At 40.9% G+C, this 18,612-nt stretch overlaps 3 protein-coding genes across 4 annotated transcripts; 2 read left to right on the top strand and 1 right to left on the bottom strand.

Annotated features, from left to right (window-relative positions):
• The first annotated feature begins 1,102 nt into the window (after nucleotides 1–1,102).
• Nucleotides 1,103–4,890, top strand: LOC133884461 (probable apyrase 7). The gene is made up of 3 exons (XM_062323889.1): nucleotides 1,103–1,302; nucleotides 1,911–3,893; nucleotides 4,406–4,890. Exons 2-3 carry the CDS (start codon nucleotides 2,066–2,068, stop codon nucleotides 4,690–4,692), a joined length of 2,115 nt encoding a protein of 704 aa, XP_062179873.1. The 5' UTR covers nucleotides 1,103–1,302; nucleotides 1,911–2,065; the 3' UTR covers nucleotides 4,693–4,890.
• A 1,135-nt stretch (nucleotides 4,891–6,025) lies between these two features.
• LOC133884460 (small ribosomal subunit protein uS12) lies at nucleotides 6,026–8,470 on the top strand. The gene is made up of 4 exons (XM_062323888.1): nucleotides 6,026–6,179; nucleotides 7,669–7,824; nucleotides 7,908–8,034; nucleotides 8,118–8,470. Exons 1-4 carry the CDS (start codon nucleotides 6,175–6,177, stop codon nucleotides 8,256–8,258), a joined length of 429 nt encoding a protein of 142 aa, XP_062179872.1. The 5' UTR covers nucleotides 6,026–6,174; the 3' UTR covers nucleotides 8,259–8,470.
• Nucleotides 8,471–8,884: 414 nt separating this feature from the next.
• LOC133884459 (probable DNA helicase MCM8) lies at nucleotides 8,885–17,320 on the bottom strand. 2 transcript variants are annotated; one of them, XM_062323887.1, is made up of 19 exons: nucleotides 16,976–17,320; nucleotides 15,586–15,723; nucleotides 15,378–15,492; nucleotides 15,262–15,296; nucleotides 15,074–15,141; nucleotides 14,831–14,994; nucleotides 14,079–14,324; nucleotides 13,157–13,252; nucleotides 12,911–13,063; nucleotides 12,655–12,725; nucleotides 12,442–12,560; nucleotides 11,367–11,496; nucleotides 11,145–11,196; nucleotides 10,899–11,055; nucleotides 10,629–10,803; nucleotides 9,775–9,945; nucleotides 9,450–9,563; nucleotides 9,318–9,364; nucleotides 8,885–9,121 (listed from the first exon to the last, which is right to left on the bottom strand). In XM_062323887.1, coding segments are annotated over exons 1-19 (2,247 nt in total). In that variant the 5' UTR covers nucleotides 17,171–17,320; the 3' UTR covers nucleotides 8,885–9,120. The 2 variants fall into 2 exon arrangements, with proteins under 2 accessions (XP_062179871.1, XP_062179870.1); XM_062323886.1 differs by having other exon boundaries at nucleotides 15,074–15,296.
• Nucleotides 17,321–18,612: the final 1,292 nt, after the last annotated feature.

Genomic DNA, 18,612 nt, shown 5'->3' with positions numbered 1-18,612 from the left:
GGTATCGCCTGCCTGCATCGCTGTTTGTAATATACCAATCTCGATGTTTTTTTTTTCCCGGGGTATACCAATCTCGATGTTCTTCCCGGCGACATCCAGGTCATGTCGAAACCTGCACTTAGCTCTCCTGAGTTCTGGCACTGCTAACCTCAACTTGCGTACCAAAGATTCTGCAATTGGATCCACGGCCAAGAGCGTCAGAAATCAACAACTGCATCGAAGTGTCAAAACCAAGACAACTACATAAGCAAATGGATGCCTATCAAAACCACAAGGTCAACGACTACGCTACTCTTCCAAGAATTCCGAAGCATTGCTGTGAAGCCTGTGATATGCTGCCCACCAGATCACTTGTAACATTGAACCATTTTGACCGAAATTGAAGATTTATTTTTATTTTTGCAAATATATACATCCGTTTAAAAAATTACAAATCTACACTAAAATATCTGTTTAAAAATATAAAAAAATATTACGTTCCAATACTCTGAAAATTCAAAACACTATCGAAATAGTCATAAAAAATCTTAACAAAAATTATAGTGTAGAAGATACTATCATCTAGCTCTTCAAAACTTTTAAACTCAAACAATTACTTGTACAATAAGAAACAAAAAAGATCTTTAAAATTTATCTTTTTTTATTTCTCATTGTACAAGTCATATTTTTATCTGAAAGTTTTTGAAGAGCTAGATGATGGAATCCTCTACACCACAAAATTTATTCTGAATATTTGATGATTGTTTTGATAGTTTTTTCAATTTTGAGAGCATTAGAGTGTAATATTTTTTATTTTTAAATTAGAGTCTAGATTTGCATGTTTCAAAACGAACGCATATATTTACAATTTTTTATTTAAAAATATATAAATAAAAAGTTTAATATAGAACGTACATAAATGGGCCCTGCGGACCATGGGGCCTTTCAAAGGCGATGGCTGCTATTTGGGCCTAGGCCGACAGTGGCGGGCTGTTAGCATTCGAGCCCGTCGAGGTCGCGTGGGTCGTCGCTGCGCTGCCTGAAGCCCCGAGCTCATCTGCAGTAGCTGCGCCGTCCCGTTCATGTGCTGCTGCGACAAGTCTGCCCAAGTGAGAAACTCGCCGTCACGCCAATCTCATTTCCCCACCGACCCACGCCCTTCCGACGCAGCGCCGTTGCGCACGCCCCCGCCCCCCGCCTCGCTTTGCGTCGCTTTCACCCCGCCGTCCCTGCACCTATCGTCGGCTTCGGCCTGCCTGACCCGCCGCCTCTGCCCGTCTTTCTCCCTCCGCCGCCAGCGATCGCGTGCGGCCACCGCGACGGGTGAGTCGCCAAACTTGTCTCTGGATCACGTGGGACCTCGGCAGATCCGATCCGGCCACGGGTGGCTGCTTGTTTCCGTCCCGGGTTGGGGCGTGCGGCTAGATCTTACCGCTGGGGGGTGGTTGTGGTTCGCTTGGATCAGTGGTTGGGATCGGTGGGTTGGCGGGCGTGATCTCAGGGTGCCGGAATCGAGGGAAAGGTGGCGGCTTTGGTGGTCTGTGGGCGGTGAGGTGTAGACGTGGTCTGAATTTGTTTGGTTGTGATTTGTTGTAGTGTGGGCTGGATGCTGCCTGCGAATGGTGGTTTCGTGGTGGGACTGAAAAGCTACGATTAGGATTTAGGGCTCCTGGTCTAGCACGATGTATTGGAGACATTGGTGTTATTCATGGATTGGTAATGATGTTTGCTTCAAGGTTTGAGTTTAGAGGATATCTTCAACCTTTAGGGTATGGTATTCGTAGCTGAGGAGCCAGAAACCCAATTTTTTAGCGTTCTGAAAATGAGGACAGTGCCTACATGTCCAGCGTGTCAGCACCTTTTGAATTTTAATTTACTTTATTTGATGTTGGAATGTTAGTATATATGCTAAATTTGGAAATTTGCTGCAGGCAGAGGCTGTGCAAAGGCACTGTTGTCGTATTTACCCTGCTGCTAATTGTGCTATTTACTTTATAACTTCGGTTTGCCGAGATTCGCACAGCTTCTTGCCCCTTGTCGGTGAGATTTTGTAATAATTGCTGCCCTGACTACAGAAGTGGCAACTATGCGTGTTTCGTCTTCCCTCCAAGATCTGCCGACCTTTACTAGAATCGATGCTTTAGAAAGGGGTTCTAGCATTGGCAGTGATTTGAGCTCTGGGCGTGCAAAACCTGTGCGCACGCTTCAAAGAGATGGTGCTTTAGCAAGCTTTTCAAAAGAGAGAACACCCCCATCATCACCGACAAATCGAAAGAAATGCATGAGAGCAGCCGGCTGTGCTATTGCGCTGATCCTGTTGGTGTTCTTTGCATATGCTTCTTGGAGATATTTCCATGTATTCCTCTCAGAAGGAAGCTCTGAATACTATGTGATTCTTGATTGTGGCAGCACTGGTACAAGAGTCTACGTCTATGAGTGGCACATTAATCATAATGATGCAAACACATTACCTATTGTTTTGAAACCTTTAGGGAATGCTCCTAAGAAAAAGTCTGGTAAATTAACTGGGCGAGCATATCAGCGAATGGAGACTGAACCTGGATTGAGCAAGCTTGTTCACAATGAATCTGGATTGAAGAAGGCAATAGAGCCCCTCCTTCAAATGGCTGAGAGGCAGATCCCTAGACGTGCACATAAACACACTCCAGTTTTTCTATATGCTACTGCTGGTGTCCGCAAGCTACCTAATGCAGACTCAGAGTGGCTCCTGGATAAGGCCTGGGATGTTCTGAAGAATTCATCATTTTTGTGCAGTAGAGACAGAGTTAAGATCATCAGTGGCATGGAAGAAGCTTATTATGGATGGATAGCTCTTAATCACCACATGGACATGCTGGGCACCTCATCATCTAAAATGACATTTGGTTCCCTTGATTTAGGTGGATCATCATTACAGGTGACATTTGAGACTGATCAATCAGTGCAGGATGAGACAAGCATTGGTCTGAGGATTGGTTCTGTCAGCCATCAACTTAGTGCTTATTCTCTTACTGGGTATGGATTAAATGATGCATTTGACAAATCCGTAGCGCATCTAGTGAAGAGGTTGGGAGCAGCAGCTAGTAATGGCAAAATTCAGGTCAAACATCCTTGTCTACAATCTGGATACAAAGAAGATTATGTTTGTTCGTACTGCCACCCACTAAAACAAGATGGAAGTCCTAGTGTTGGAGAGAAGACAACTGGCAAAGGGAAGCAGGGAACAGCTGTTGAGCTGGTTGGGACACCTCAGTGGAATGAATGTAGTGCTCTTGCAAAAGTAACAGTTAATCTTTCAGAGTGGTCCAGTGCAAGTCCTGGACTTGATTGTAACCTTCATCCTTGTGCTCTTGCTTCTAATTTTCCCCAACCACATGGGCAGTTTTACGCTATGTCTGGCTTCTTTGTGGTTTTTAAATTTTTCAATTTGACTACTGATGCCACTCTTGTTGATGTTCTAAAAAGAGGTCAGGAATTTTGTGAAAAACCATGGAAAGTTGCGAAGATTAGTGTTCCTCCACAGCCTTTTATAGAGCAGTATTGCTTCAGGGCTCCTTATATTGCATCACTCCTAAGAGAGGGATTGCAGATTAAAGATAATCAGGTGATAATCGGCTCTGGTAGTATTACTTGGACTCTTGGGGTTGCTTTGTTGGAAGCTGGTCAGGCATTGTCTACACGAATCGATATTCAAGGATACCGAATACTGCACCGGGAGATAAACCCAAATATTCTTATTGTATTGTTTCTGATTTCAATTGTGTTGGTCGTGTGCGCCATATTATGCGTCAGCAATTCAATCCCAAGATCATTCCGTAAGTCTTATCTGCCACTCTTTAGGCAGAACACCGGAGGTAGTTCACTTGGTATGGGATCGCCTTTCAGATTTCATTTATGGAGTCCCATTAATTCAGGTATGTATGCAAGTTCTTTTTTCCTTTTATGTACCTGCCATCACTGTTTCCCCCCTTCTATGAAGGGCTAGTCTACCTTATAAGGACTACGGTACTTCAATTATTTTACCCTGCTTTATTTATAAAGCGAAACCAAGTGTTGCCATCCTTTTAGTTTTAAATATTCAAATAAGTCAACCTTCTAATAAGTAGCATTACATAAAAGAATTCTTGTGTGTTGCAACTTGCAAGACATAGGATGTTTTGTGTTTTCACTTCAGTTTACTTGTTATAAATATGCCATATTGGACAACTTTTGTAATGTTACCTCAAATGTATCTATTATATCACCTTAACCTTGTAACTCCATTCTATAAATGATACTACAGAATACACATATATTTCTTTCATTACATAAATTCAAGCTATGCAAATTTTGTTTGAAACTTGTTTCAATCTTACTATGCTTTACTTTAGCTTAGCTTGCATGATCAAACTTTTGGATTTGCTTAATTTTGCCGTACACTTCACAGGTGATGGAAGAACAAAGACACCGCTGAGCCCTACTGTTGCTGGTTCAGATCCTCATCCGTTCAGTATGAGCCATGGATTAGGAGGCAACAGTGTTCAGCTTATGGAGTCTTCCAGGCAATCCTTGGGTGTCTACCATAGCTATTCTGTTGGGAGCTTAGGTCAGATGCAGTTTTCTAGTGGAGTGAGGAACCCTAGCCGAGGTCAGACTACACTTCAAAGCAGGAGGTCCCAATCAAGAGAAGATCTCATTTCTACGTTAGCTGATCTTCATGTTCCAAAGGTGTAGCATTGCATTTCAGAATGACATGACTAGAATGTGATCCCTTGCCATAACAAAATTTGTAAATAATAGCTCCAGAGTTCAGACTGCTTGATTTCTTCTCTAATCAGAAGTCAATTTTGTCGGTACACTGACACTTAAGTGAGGTTTTAGGATTCATATAAATGTTAAAAGTATAACTTGGTGCCTATCTTGGACATGATACATCCATTCTTTCCATTGTATGTGCCACAGTACATGTCATAAAGGTGAAATTTGAGCAGTGTTCCAGAAGATATATTTATATGGTTCGCCAAACTGGTTGGCCATGGGCTGCAGGTTTGTAAATAAACTCTTCTGCAATCAGGCGGGACAGTACTCTTCAAATGCTTTTGATTCTTTTGTTCTAAAACAAATAAAGATGCATGTGGCATTATGTATTGTTGATGACTTGCGTACTCTCTTGTGAGCCTTAACTCCTACTGGCACACCATTTGGTACATACGTTTATTGGCAACCTTGCGATATCAATTGAAATCATGACTCAGTAATTTCAGTTCTCTTGGATTATTTTAGGGGCCTTATTTATACGCAGGTTGTTGAGTATTCATTTGTAAAACTTGTACCGCTACCGTATTGAGATTTCAGTAATAGTCTTACTTTGATGAGCGTGAAATTTGTATTACGATGCTTAACAAGATGAGCATCCGGGGTTCTGTTTTCCCAGTTGAGCTGAGCTTTGATCTCTCTGTGCCCTGAACACATTGCCTGCGGTTTGTGTTTCTTGAATTTGAGCAGTTAATCTTGTGCAGAAAAAAATGCATGTAACGTGATATTTTGCACAAATCCTGTTAGGTAATAATATTTGATCTGTCATCACTGGAGATTGGAGTTTAGAGATTGTGTCAGGTGATGAGTGCTCTCCCCAGCTCATGGTTACCGCCCTACCGGCATACATGGGACTGGGAGGCTTGCTTTATGGTTTTCTATAGCCTTGCAAATTTTCGAGATCAAATCTCGTGAATGAGATTCAGTTTGATCTTGAAGTTTTGTAGAGCCAAGATAACACATTCCTACATTTAGTAACTTTCTTAAGCATTGCAACTTCCAACCCTGATTTTACGCCAGTATAGCATTTTCTTGAATAACTCAAAAAAAAAAAATCCCATGCTCTGGTCTCCATGGAATTTCAAAAGTTTTCATGAAAGCCTGTGTGGTTATGTTATCAAACGATAAGCAACACGGTCTGGTAATCAGTGCCCGGCGGTCAGGAAAGAAAATAGACAAATCCTGTGTCGCACGCCAACCGTGAGATATGATCTACGCGCCCCAACGCGAATCTCAACGCAGACCGCGCAAACCCTAACCGTCAACCCTACTATAAATTTTCCTTGCCTCCCCTCCACACTCTCGCAGCCGCCGCCGACGCCGTCATCGAGCTCGAAGCCCTTCCCTCCCGGCTCCCGCACCGCTGCCGACCCTCGCCGGCCGACCCCTTCCTCCGCCATCATGGGGTGCGTACGAGGATCTCTTCTTGCCCTTCGTTCCTATGGTCTCCTGGACCCTTGCTCGTGTTACTCCGCGCCTTTCTTGCATAGAAACGATGTCTACACCCTTCGTTTCTTGCTTTCATGTGTAGATTTCGTTGCGTGGCATGTGAATTTAGGCTGCTTCATATTGCGATTAGAGGCTAGAATTGCAGCAAGATGAGCTTATTGACGGTCCAGTGCTGATCAGATTATACACCGTCAGTGCTAAACATATTCATAAGCGATATTAATCCGTTGCCGCCGTGTAACCATGCGCTCCTGTATTCAAATGCTTGGATCCTGGAGGTTATGCGTGGTGGCATACAAGTTCCTTTTTTCAATACGCCATTTTAAGGTGTGTTTGGTTGGTTGAACAAAGTTGAATGATACGGGATGATCTTGGATGAGGTGGTATAAGTAGGTTATTTATTTAGTTGTATGAAATGGTACGGGAATGTGATTGGTTTGATGTATGGGATGATATGGGAGTGTTTAGTTGCTTAAAAGTTATGTATTATATCCATATATTACTTAATTATTTTATAGAAATAATAATAATTTTTATTTATTATCATCAACAAACTATGCTAATAAGTACTAATTATTACTAATTTCAGTTAATCATAACTTAAATTGTCAATAATCATCACTAAATATCTACAGTAATAATTAGTTATAGTTAATAACATCTAATTGTAATTAATGTTTAACTAAAATCCTTAATAACCACTAATAGTCATTAATAATCACTAACCGTAAGTGATTAGCGGAGTTGACATAATATGTATGGGTCGTTCGGCCAATTTTGTTGTACGGCTCGGTACAACATCTTCTCGGTATATTCTAAGAATTTAAACCATCTCATCTTGAATGGAATGGCAAGATTCAACGAACCAAATAGCTGGATCTGCTCAGATCTCAGATCCCGCACGACCCTATACATGTATGGGTTGGTTTAACCAACCAAACAGACCCTTAAGAACCTCTTCTGTTGGTTTGATCAGTCTGCTTAGTCTTAGGTTGTTTATCCATGATGTTCTTAATGAGGGCTAGATGTGATTGATCTGTTGCATAGATGGACATACTTGTTAGGTCGCTGATTGTGCCACAGATTTTATTTGTGTGTAGCTTCTATTTACAATTCAAAGTGAAATGGTAGCAGTGTGCACCATTGGTACAATTCAATTTACTATGATTGTGCCACAGATTTGATTTGTGTTGTTTATATACTCTTGTTTTGATTCCTCTTCATACTGTAGGATGCATATGTATCTATAGTATGGTTTTCTGTGTAATACGCCCTTAGTTTTTTGGCATCATCTTATAGAAATTCCTGGCGCTGATTTGTGAGGGTTGTTGTGTTGTGTTTTATGGTGGTGCACATATATTTTTGCCATGGACAATTGTGTTCTGTGAATTGCAGAACTTGTGATTTGCGTTAAGTTGATGTAGCAATTATGAAATCTCATTACAGGAAGACACGTGGTATGGGAGCTGGTCGTAAACTGAAGACCCACCGCAGGAACCAGAGGTGGGCTGACAAGGCATACAAGAAGAGCCACTTGGGAAACGAGTGGAAGAAACCCTTTGCTGGATCGTCTCATGCCAAGGGCATTGTTTTGGAGAAGATGTATGTTGCATAGGAGAACCATGCGTGCCTTTCTTATCTTATACATTGTGTGCTTGAGCTAAGCTGTGATACTTCCATTGCAGTGGTATTGAGGCCAAGCAGCCGAATTCTGCCATCCGTAAGTGTGCTCGTGTTCAGCTGGTGAAGAATGGGAAGAAGATAGCTGCCTTTGTCCCGAATGATGGTTGCCTGAACTACATTGAAGAGAATGTTTGTGTTTTTCAACCAATGCTCATTGTAATGATTGGCCTCTTCGTAATGAAGCTAACCATCTGCTTTCTTGCATGCTGTAGGATGAGGTGCTGATTGCTGGATTTGGTCGTAAGGGGCACGCTGTGGGAGATATTCCTGGTGTCAGGTTCAAGGTCGTGAAGGTATCTGGTGTGTCGCTGCTTGCACTCTTCAAGGAGAAGAAGGAGAAGCCAAGGTCTTAGATTGCTCTTGATAGGCAACTATGGAGTAGACTGTCAAGGCTCTATAATCGAACTTGAGTTGTGCTAGCAAGAGAGCTGTTCATTCTGAGCTGTATCTTTTGTTAACAGTACTATTGAGAGTTTTGCTTTCTTTTTGGAGATATTAATTCCGCATTACCTGTGCTGGCTTTGGATTTTCTCCCCCTTGTTTGATCCTTTTCTGTTTCATTGTCCATGGCGCCTTCTGAGATTGAAGATGAAGATTCTCTCATGTTTGTCCATAATGTGCAGTTATTTCGTTTGAATGGAGCTTCAGGTTGGCAGCATCCAGCTTATGTATGAGAAACTAGCCAAACCCAGCTTATGCGTGACACCCAGTAGTTGACAGCCACATTTTGGTGACTACCCGAACCCTTGTGCATGTCCGCGTGGTATTGTTTTTAGATGTCCCGTACAAGGGCTGGGAGAATGACAGACGAAATAATTTCTCCGCTAGTCTGAATAAATCAGTCTGATTCGTCGGCTACTAGCAAGTGTGCTAGCAAAGTCATTCAGCTGCAGATTAGTAACCTGAGATGTTCCAGAACTGGCCCGATGGCAGGTCAAGCACAACATTAGCAACAATAACGATAGCAAAAGGGGCAATATACTGTGTGCTGGATGTTTTATGGGGCAAAATATAGTATCCGGATATTTGGCTAGCAAACTTGAAAATTTATACAGGGTTGTATTGGCGATAGCAGGTACAGCGCTAGGAAAAACATTGTAGTGAAACCATCACATACATCAAAGGATCAAAGTTAGCGATCATCCTCTCAGTCACCTGTACATCTCGGCACATACAGTGCAACCATCAGGATATGCATAGCCTCTGTACCATACATCTGTCAGGGAAAGAAAAAAAGAAGAGATTATATAGTGAATTGACAACGACGAAAAGTACTTGGCAATCGTGTTGTAATGATAAGGGCATTCCAGAGTGACTGGAAATCATCCTGTAGTTAGCACGGGCATGCATGGGATTGGGTAATAGCTACAAACAAAGTCAGTGCAGTTCAATTTGTCATGTAAGAAACTCACCATCTTGACCTTGTTGGCTGGCACTGTGAATATGACGCGTTCACCAGCTGTTAACAAAAAAGAAACTATGTCAGATTCTCAGTGAGCGAAGCTTAGAACTTCTGGATGTTAGCTAGTTCTATAAGAGTTTACCTGATACATTCCTGGTCCTTTTATCAGAAGGAAACCAGCATTGTTCAAACTTTCCACAACAGCATCTAAATCTGGAACTCGCAAGCTGATCTCATCAGCTAAGTTGTAAATCTCCTGGCAATAGGAAAATGATAGAACATGAGAGTAGCCTCAGGAATCAGGGAAATCGGATACAAACAAAAAGATCCTTATGCTTTGTTTTTTGTGCAAACGAGTCAAATAGACCATTGTCAAATTGGTACATATATTCATGACAACTGATTCGCCTAGTTTGTATGATGTAACAACTAACTTATCAAAGTGGCATGGTTCCCACAGTACTTACAGTCCTCGAAAAGCAATCTTTTCGCTGCGTCTCGGATTGCTTGTTTAGCGCACTCAAAAATCTCTTTGCCTCCTTAGGTTGGCTCATCCCACCGCTCCGAGCAAAGTCCACGATACCATGTTCATCAACATATTTGTCATACAAAGATTCAGTCATGATGGCTACAACATCCTGCCAAGTGACAAATTGAACAATATTAAAATAATATGCTTCTTGATGTTGTTTAACTTCTCAATTGTGTTTTGTTTCTAGACATATGTTTGGTTCAAAAGGAGCTACACTCAGGCAAATGCATTACGGAAGTGGTACAAGCACTGCATACTTTGACATTTTCAAAATAAAGACTAAAGCGGCAAACAATCCCAAAAATTCAATCTGCAATAAAGACATCGTCTGCTGGATGATATTACATAATTTCTCAATGTTTTTAAGTTTAGCAGATTTCACAAACCATAGACAGGTTTTTTTTGGCTACTCACACTTAACCCTTAGTTTCTGGTTATAAGGTTTCATAAAATCTCATCTCTTAGCTAGTGGCGCTTAACCCCAAGTATTATGGTAAAAAAAGTTTAACAAAACCCCACACTAATGGACAGAGCAGATCAATGAGCCGAATGGATCAAAGGGCCTAGACCCTGAGACCTGGGGTTGATTGCAACTAGTCTAGAAACATATCGTTTTCTGCAATTATGACCATAAAGCACGTGGCTTCGTGAAATTTACTATTTTAAATTGTATTCTATAGCATGGCGAGAATGGTAAATAACAAAAGCAGCAGTCGGAGATATGAGGTTTGCCTAGCAACTATGGATCTAAGCAATTCTGGCAGAAGTCAAATACTCAACTTATTTTACCTGAGCATCATCTGCGGTCACTTCTTCTCTTAGATCCACGCGAGCGCGAGCTTCAGCTAATCTGACAAGGCTTTCCAACTGCCTGGCTGTGATGGGTGTAGCGTCAGCAGAAGTACTGCGGTCTCTCAGCCGCAAATAAAAATTTCGCAAAATCTCAGCTGCTGCCTCTGACATTCTTAAGGATAGGGAAGAAAAGTGAGTAGGGAAGGCATTAAAAAAGGACTGCTTTTTGCATAGCACTTGCATTAAAAGTAAAACAGTAAGTGATACCTGGGGAAAACATGTTCTCTTGCATAAGATATGTATTTGCGAAGAAGTTGTCCAGCTAATGGAGCAAAATCCTTATCTTTCTCCGGTTGTAATCTCAGCCTTGAAAGTAATGAATTTCCACCAACTCCTAACCCCGGATCACCATCAGATTGCGACACTGAGCAAAGTTGCAAAACAAGAATGATGGCTTACATTTCAGTTGTATGATAGAAAAATAGGAACCACAAAACAGTATGTAATAATAACCTGTTTTTATCCTCTTGTTGGATTTAAAATGATCTCCATCATTGGTATGGAGCTGTTTGCAGGAAAAAAAAATGGTTGTCTTAGTAATTCAACATGAAATATGTCCAGCAAGACAAAATCGTTCTAATAAACTATAAATCTATTGCATTAAGTGAGCATGTCACTTATACGAAGTATAAATTAGTGCGATGTGAACGAGAAACATGGTTGACAGACACCTACAGAAATTATATGGTCTGACACTCTTTTATCTAGCAACTCATCTGGCTTGTCAAGTAGAATGAAAACCAAGTCAAACCGAGAGAGTAGGGAAGCACTCATCTTTAGATTCTCGTTCACTGTTTTTGCTCGGCTGCAGCAAAAAGCACATTTAGATGGTAATAACTTACAGATAATAGCCATGGACATTTAGGGATGTGAAAGAAAAAGAAAAAAAACAGAATAACCGAAGCAACAAGTACCGGACATCAATATTATGGAAAGCAAGGCTGAGATCAACTCAAACTCGGCTAAGTTCCATAGCTGGTTGAGCTAGTTATCTATTTAGTCATATTTAGTTGTTCTACTCCTACTCTGTTTCTTACAACAACAACAACAACAACAACAAAGCCTTTGTCCCAAGCAAGTTGGGGTAGGCTAGAGATGAAACCCATAGGATTCAACTAAAAAGATGATGGGATAATAATAATAATAATAATAATAATAATAATAATAATAATAAAAATACTAGTAATAGTAAAATATAGTAAAAGTAATAATGGTGGCACATGGATTGTTAACTTCCACACGCTCCTACTCTATTTCTTAGTGTCCTAAATTAGCTAGATGGCTCCTCTATATAAAGGTAGCCCAAGTCCTTGTTTAGATCAATATAGTAAAAGGATTTGCCCATCAAACTCAGCTATGATCAGAGCCTCTTCTCGGCGGGAGGAACCCGAAGATTAGAAGGCGATCAGCCCTTATCTCACTGAGTCCATCTCACTCCATAATACCAATATCAATCATATAACCTGCCATCAACCCAAGAGAAGTGAAATGGACAAAGTACACCAGAAATATCCACAAATGAATGGTGTTACTTCCAGTTCAATCTTGTTCAGTTGCAGACATGCAGTATGGGACCGAAGTTAAAAGTGCAATCAACGAACTTTTCATTCAATAAAATCACCACGAACAGCCTATAACAGTAGATGCTATCAGTATTTAAAAAAAGAAAAGAAAAGAAAGGATGAATGGATATGACTGGTCAAGAATGACAATTATTATTCACTAAGTAGGATGGAAAATATTAACGTACTCATAATGACCACCGACAGGGTTTGCAGCTGCCAACACAGAGGTACGAGTGGATAAACTTGCTACAAGGCCAGCCTTTGCAACAGACACACATTGCTGCTCCATGGCTTCTAGTAAAGCCTGAGAACACAAATACAATTAAAAACATGATTAGATAGGCTTTAATACTTCCTCACTGATGAACATTTCAAGGAAAAACTTCATGAGGTGTTACCTGATGTTCTGCCAACATTTTATCAAACTCATCAATACAGCATAATCCACGATCAGCAAGGACCATGGCACCTGTAAGTCAAAGACTCAACATTATTTTGATATCATAAAAAATTCTAGGCCTCCCAGGAGTCAGAACAAAGAGCACTTAGAACAGCAATCAGTATGACAAGAAAAAGAAAATGACATCACTGAGACAAGATTCTGCACAGAAAAATTGAAAAATTATCTTGATGGACAGAATATCTTATGGTTACCAGCTTCGAATGCATAATCGTTTGTCATAGAATCTTTAACCACAGCAACAGTTAGACCAGCCTTTGTTGTTGTATTCCCACATACATATATTCCTCGTGGTGAAACAGCTGCTGCAGCTTGGAGGAGTTGGCTCTTTCCTAGTCCCGGATCACCTGAAATTGCATTAAGCAAGAGCATAATCGCATCGTGAGCAACAATAAGGAAATTCCAACAGGATGCCTGGTAAAAAATAAACAGAAAATTACCAACTACAACAACATGAATGTCTCCTCTAACAGGGACCTTGTTTTGATCCATTGAGTTCTTCTGCACACCACCGAAAAGGGCAAGTGTGATACCAGCTGAAAATCCGGATAACTCCATTTAATTAATTTCAATAATAATATGCAAATAAGAAAGAAATGGAGTTAGCAGGGATAAAAAGGAATTCATGCGAAAACCAATACACTAAAAGGAGTGCCTTTACAATTTTCAAAAGCAAGAAGAATGCACAGATCCTAAAGCAACTGCAGCTAGTAATGGCTTCGTCAGCTCCTCAACTATCGAATTGTTTTAGATTGTTATGCATTCTTTTGAGACGGAATAAGAACACTTATCATGAAATAATCATTTGAATAGAAAGTGATGTACTTCTCCAGAACAAATTGAACAAAAGAATTGAACACCAGTTGTTGTCTTATAGACATATATTGAAGGGAGAAGATTTCCAAAATCATTTCTGATATGGTTTAGTTGATTGGATCGGTAAGATAAATGGCAGCAGTGCACTCGCCCTCTCGCAGAGGCTCTGAGCAGCTGATTACATGGAACTTTCTTGTTTATTCATTGCTTGCCAAATGTCGATTATCCTCAGCTCTTTAAATAGAGGTGGCACCTAACAATTCATCTCTAACAAAACCAAATAACAAATCTTATCTCCAAACTAACAATTCCTATCTCCAAGCTAAAGATTCTAACCAAAGCAACTAACTAACCAAAAATCTATCTCCATCCATCTCTAACCTTCTGCCGAAGATACTTCTCAATAACATTTCTTTCCAATACTAGGACGACCAGAGCAAATTAAATAGAAGATCTTTAATAACAGTAAATAACTGGCAGAAATACCTTGTGATTCCGATATAATATAGAATAAGATGAAAAATAGACTATTAAGGTATAAAATACCTTTTACAAGTTCATGCCCGTAGATGGAGGGACAAAAGGACTGAAGTATCTGACGAAATACATCAGAACCACATTCTTGTTTATATTTGACAATGAAATCAAGATCCCTTTCAGTAAAAGTCTGAAAATCAAAATTTCCACTAGCCCGAATTTCTTCATCTGAAATAGCATGGGACTTCAAGTTTCTCACTGAAATTGCTTCCAAGTACAGGTAGTATAAACCCTGGTTCTTATTTTTGGACTTCCCTGAAGACATTAATTAAAGTAATGATCTATAAAATATTCCAACAAAGTGTGCACGCTCTAAATTACAAAGCTGAAAGTTTCGAAAATTTGCTCAGACCATCACGAGTTTCTCTAGTCCTTTAGTACCATCTGAAATGCAATGTTGCAGGAGATAAGGGTATACATAATTGAGTCTTAAATTCAAGAAACTCACAGAAAAGGAGGGTAAGTGTTGGCAGTATACAATTACAGAGATGTCCTTATGTTGCCAGATATAGCAAGATATATCCCTAAGAGTAACATGCATGATGCTTCTAATGAACTATTTATGCCCCACCGTAAAGCACCAGATCTAGACACTTGATCCAAATAAATGAAACTAAAAGGTTGACAACACAATGTCCCTCTACATGTGTCATAAACAATACAGGCACCTACAGATTAACAATCTTTGACAAAAGACTGATGCTTTGAAGCAAGTAATTGATTAAGAAAAGAACAATGATGTAGTCACATTGAGACTGTACCTCCTCCAACATCCATATAGTTGTTCAGTACTTTCACAATTCCAGTTACTGTTACGATCTCTCCAGGAATGCAACAATCAACAAGATCTTCTGTAAGCTCACACTCTACAGTTCGTGGCACTCGGCCTTCTTCATGATTGTCAGAACTAGCAAGCTCCTGTATCCTGGATAGGAAAGTAAGAAAAGCAAAGATTTTAGCACTATAAGTGGAGAAAAGTGTAGATGACTTTACTTGTCACTTGCCTTATTTTCTGGAAATCTATCAACTCTGCAGTAGATCTATTCGGGGTGAAGGTTCTGCTCTTGCATCCCTGAGTATCACAGGACATTGGAGGTGAAAATTTCCCATCACAGAACACGCGGGTGATTTCTGTGGCACACTTCATGCATCGGAAATTCAGCTGCTGAACAAGAGGTTTCACAGTGCTTACTTTTATAACAGTACCACGCACTGTGACGATTTTCTCTACCAAGTGAATCCACAAATCAGTACTTCATATACGCACAAACATGTGAAACACAAGGATAAAGAGACGAAGTAATTAACTAATATAGGCTGCTTTTAATTCCTTTACAGAATTTATCTTCTCAGTGTAGTTGTAAAGCCTGATGTTGATCTTTTTTATGTGATCCAACTGGATGACCTTTCTTGAGCACATGACCTGAAGAAAATATCAAGAACAAACATATACTGAATGAAACTGTTATACCATCCTCCATCATACTAATAAATTTTAACATGAATAGACATCAACCAGATGAGCTGCAGCTCCCATGCAAAGCAAGGCTTCTTTTGGAGATTCCTGGAGTTTGGTTTTGGTAAACTCGCACGACTTCTTAAGTTGCTGGAAATCAACTGGAAGGACAAAGATGTCGCTACTATCATCTTCAACCTGAGCATGTAGTGGTAACCACATGAGCCTAGAGTGTTAAATTCTTGTATATATAACTTTGGACTTTTCCACTATGTTCACCTGAAAAACTGTATGACACCTCAAGCAAAATCCCTAAAGAGTTCTTACATACATTGTTCACATGAGGGAACACCTTCAACTCTTCAGGGGTTGAACAACAAATAAGCAAAGAACATAAGACATAGTAAGCTAAGGCAGACAGCCATTAATTGTGCCAAGAAATCATACGCCAAAGAAGTATTTTCTCATTCGACTTACAAGACCTACATTCAGACAAAATAAGCTGCAGTAGAGCCACTGGTGCCATCATGTTTTTGAAAATAGAAAATTGCACACTAAGGAAACTTTTGGGGGAAAAACACCTTTGTGATTGTAGCTTGAAATTATTGTCTTTTTCTACAGTACTGCCACAAAATTAAACAGCATGGATGCATTTATAAAAAATAACATTGTATCTCTCTTGTATTGTACTCTCTACAAATTACAATTCTCTAGATATTCAGTTAAATTCCCTCAAAAATATTTTTAATTGCCAATATAAGAGCACACTCTCCAATACATTAACGTTTACAAATTTATGTGATGTCTTTAGAAGAGAGAAGTACATTATGACCAAAATATATGTGCAAGAACAATGCTCCATTTCATTAGTTTTTTACTGTCCAACTACATAATATCCAATGCATAATCGCATGCCATATTATGCCTTGTACTGTGGCCTGCAAATCACTAGCTCCTTTACCAGAAATTGCCAGCACATTGGGGATCTTAATCCTAAAATTGTCGAACAAAATCCATGCCCTGAAGCCAGCATGCATGGCCCTAGCCATGATTCCCGATTAAATAGCTGATATTGGCCACCTTTCCAATTAAGGCACTAAAAAGTTAAAGTAAACAGACATTAAGCATTGATCCAGCAAGCTCTTAAACAAAACAGCGAATTCAGCTATCGCTTCCATAGCATTTCCACCAGTGAGCCCCCACCAATTGGATAAAATCCTCTGTATTTCGCGAGAACACATATCACAGGAAACACCACCATCCATATGAACCAACATTCTAAAATTCTAGGCATTTTCCGGGTATACATCACAGATGCCGCAAAACGATCACACATAAACCGCGATATTTGCGCACCGCACCTAGGGGCGGAACCCTAGCATCGCACCGCCGTGAGAAGCGTTCTCCGAAGGAGGCGCTGGAATGGATAAGGAGGAGCGCGCGTGCTTACAGGTGAGAAGAGGTGGTTCGCCACCGTGGAGAAGGACTCAACCAGGTCGGCAGCGAGATGAGCCTTGGGGTCCGACACCGAGAACTCGGCCTCCTCGGGGAAGTATTTCTTCCAGACAGTCGCGAGCCCCGCGACGGTGGCGGCGTCCATGCTGCGGCCGCCGGAACGGTGGCCCTTCATTGCGCCGGCGTACATGTCGCCGGGGTCCTCGGAGCCTCTCGTCTCCGGCTAGTCGTCGCGGCGGGAGGCGAGGCCTGAGAGGCGGGCCCAGCCGCCGAACAAAAAGGTTTCGCGCGGTGCCGCGGTGGCCGTGGGGAAGCGGCGGAGACAGGACTCAGGAGGGGTGTTTTCGCCGGGCAGCTCGATGCCTTTGACAGACAGTGGGCCCAAAGCCTGAGTCCGGCTGGCGGACACGACAGCGCGAGGCCCTGCTTGGGTGACATGGCTCCGCTCCATTCGGGCCGCCGTGCCCAACTGAGCAGCCAGTTGGGCCCCATTACTTGGGCTGTCAAACCTGGAAGCATTGCCCAGACAAAGTGGGCTTGGTGTGGCCCACGTTTGCAGTGGTAAAAAATTAGAGAAAATTGAAAATACGGTCCAACAAGTCACTTAAAATGGGAACACGCTTCCAGCGTGGTGGTTCACTTGCTGTGGGCTTGTACTAGAATATTTTTGTTGCTTCTGGCGCGTGACGCTACAAAGGGAATGTGACGTGTCTGTCATCCGTAGAGTCTTGGTTGATTCTATGGATCCTTTTAAGGATATGATCTTTTAACTTTGTATAGTTGTAGATCTAAGTGTGTACATAAAATTTGAGTGGATGTGTGCGTGTATGAACAGATGCTACAGTTATACCCAGTAGATAGTAGCAGAGTCAGAACTAGCTAGAAGGTGGTTGATCTTATCTTCCTTCTCTAGCCCCTTCCCTTCTTACTCTTCCTCATTTTCTCTCATTTTTTGCTACTATTTCTCATAGTGCTGCAGAGCGTAGGGGCTTGAGCCTCCTTAACATCCTGGTGGATCTGCCATTGCTAATAGACAGGCATAAAAAAAAGTCACTTAGAAATGCAAATATGCTCCTACAAATAAAATAGTTATATTTACCACCCTATAAATCTAATCCTGATACATAATCCCCTCTAAGAGTTCTCACTCAATCTTATACCAACATATATTTTTCATGACGTGATCTTAGATGTCGTACGTAGGCTTACAATATATAAAGAGGTGAAGCTTTAAAAAAAATAAAAGGATGAAAGAGGGTTAAATAACGTATTGAGGCCAATTGAGATTTTAATTTGGTCTAATTTGTGGAGCAAACTAAGATGAAAATACTCAATTTGTTAAGCTCCAATCCGCGGTTAAATACCCTCGATGTTACCTCCTCCCCACCTTAGCAATCTAAGGTGCAACGCATAAGTTCAAATCATAGAAGATTTTGTTCAGTACTGTACCTCCTCCAACATCCATATAGTTGTTCGGTACTTTCACAATTCCAGTTACTGTTACGATCTCTCCAGGGATGCAACAATCAACAAGATCTTCTTTAATCTCACACTCTACAGTTCGTGGCACTCGGCCTTCTTCATGATTGTCAGAACTAGCAAGCTCCTGTATCCTGGATAGGAAAGTAAGAA

The sequence above is a fragment of the Phragmites australis genome, chromosome 11 (assembly GCF_958298935.1).
Source record: "Phragmites australis chromosome 11, lpPhrAust1.1, whole genome shotgun sequence".
Taxonomy (NCBI): Eukaryota; Viridiplantae; Streptophyta; class Magnoliopsida; order Poales; family Poaceae; genus Phragmites; species Phragmites australis.
This window is presented reverse-complemented; position numbering and strand designations above follow the sequence as displayed.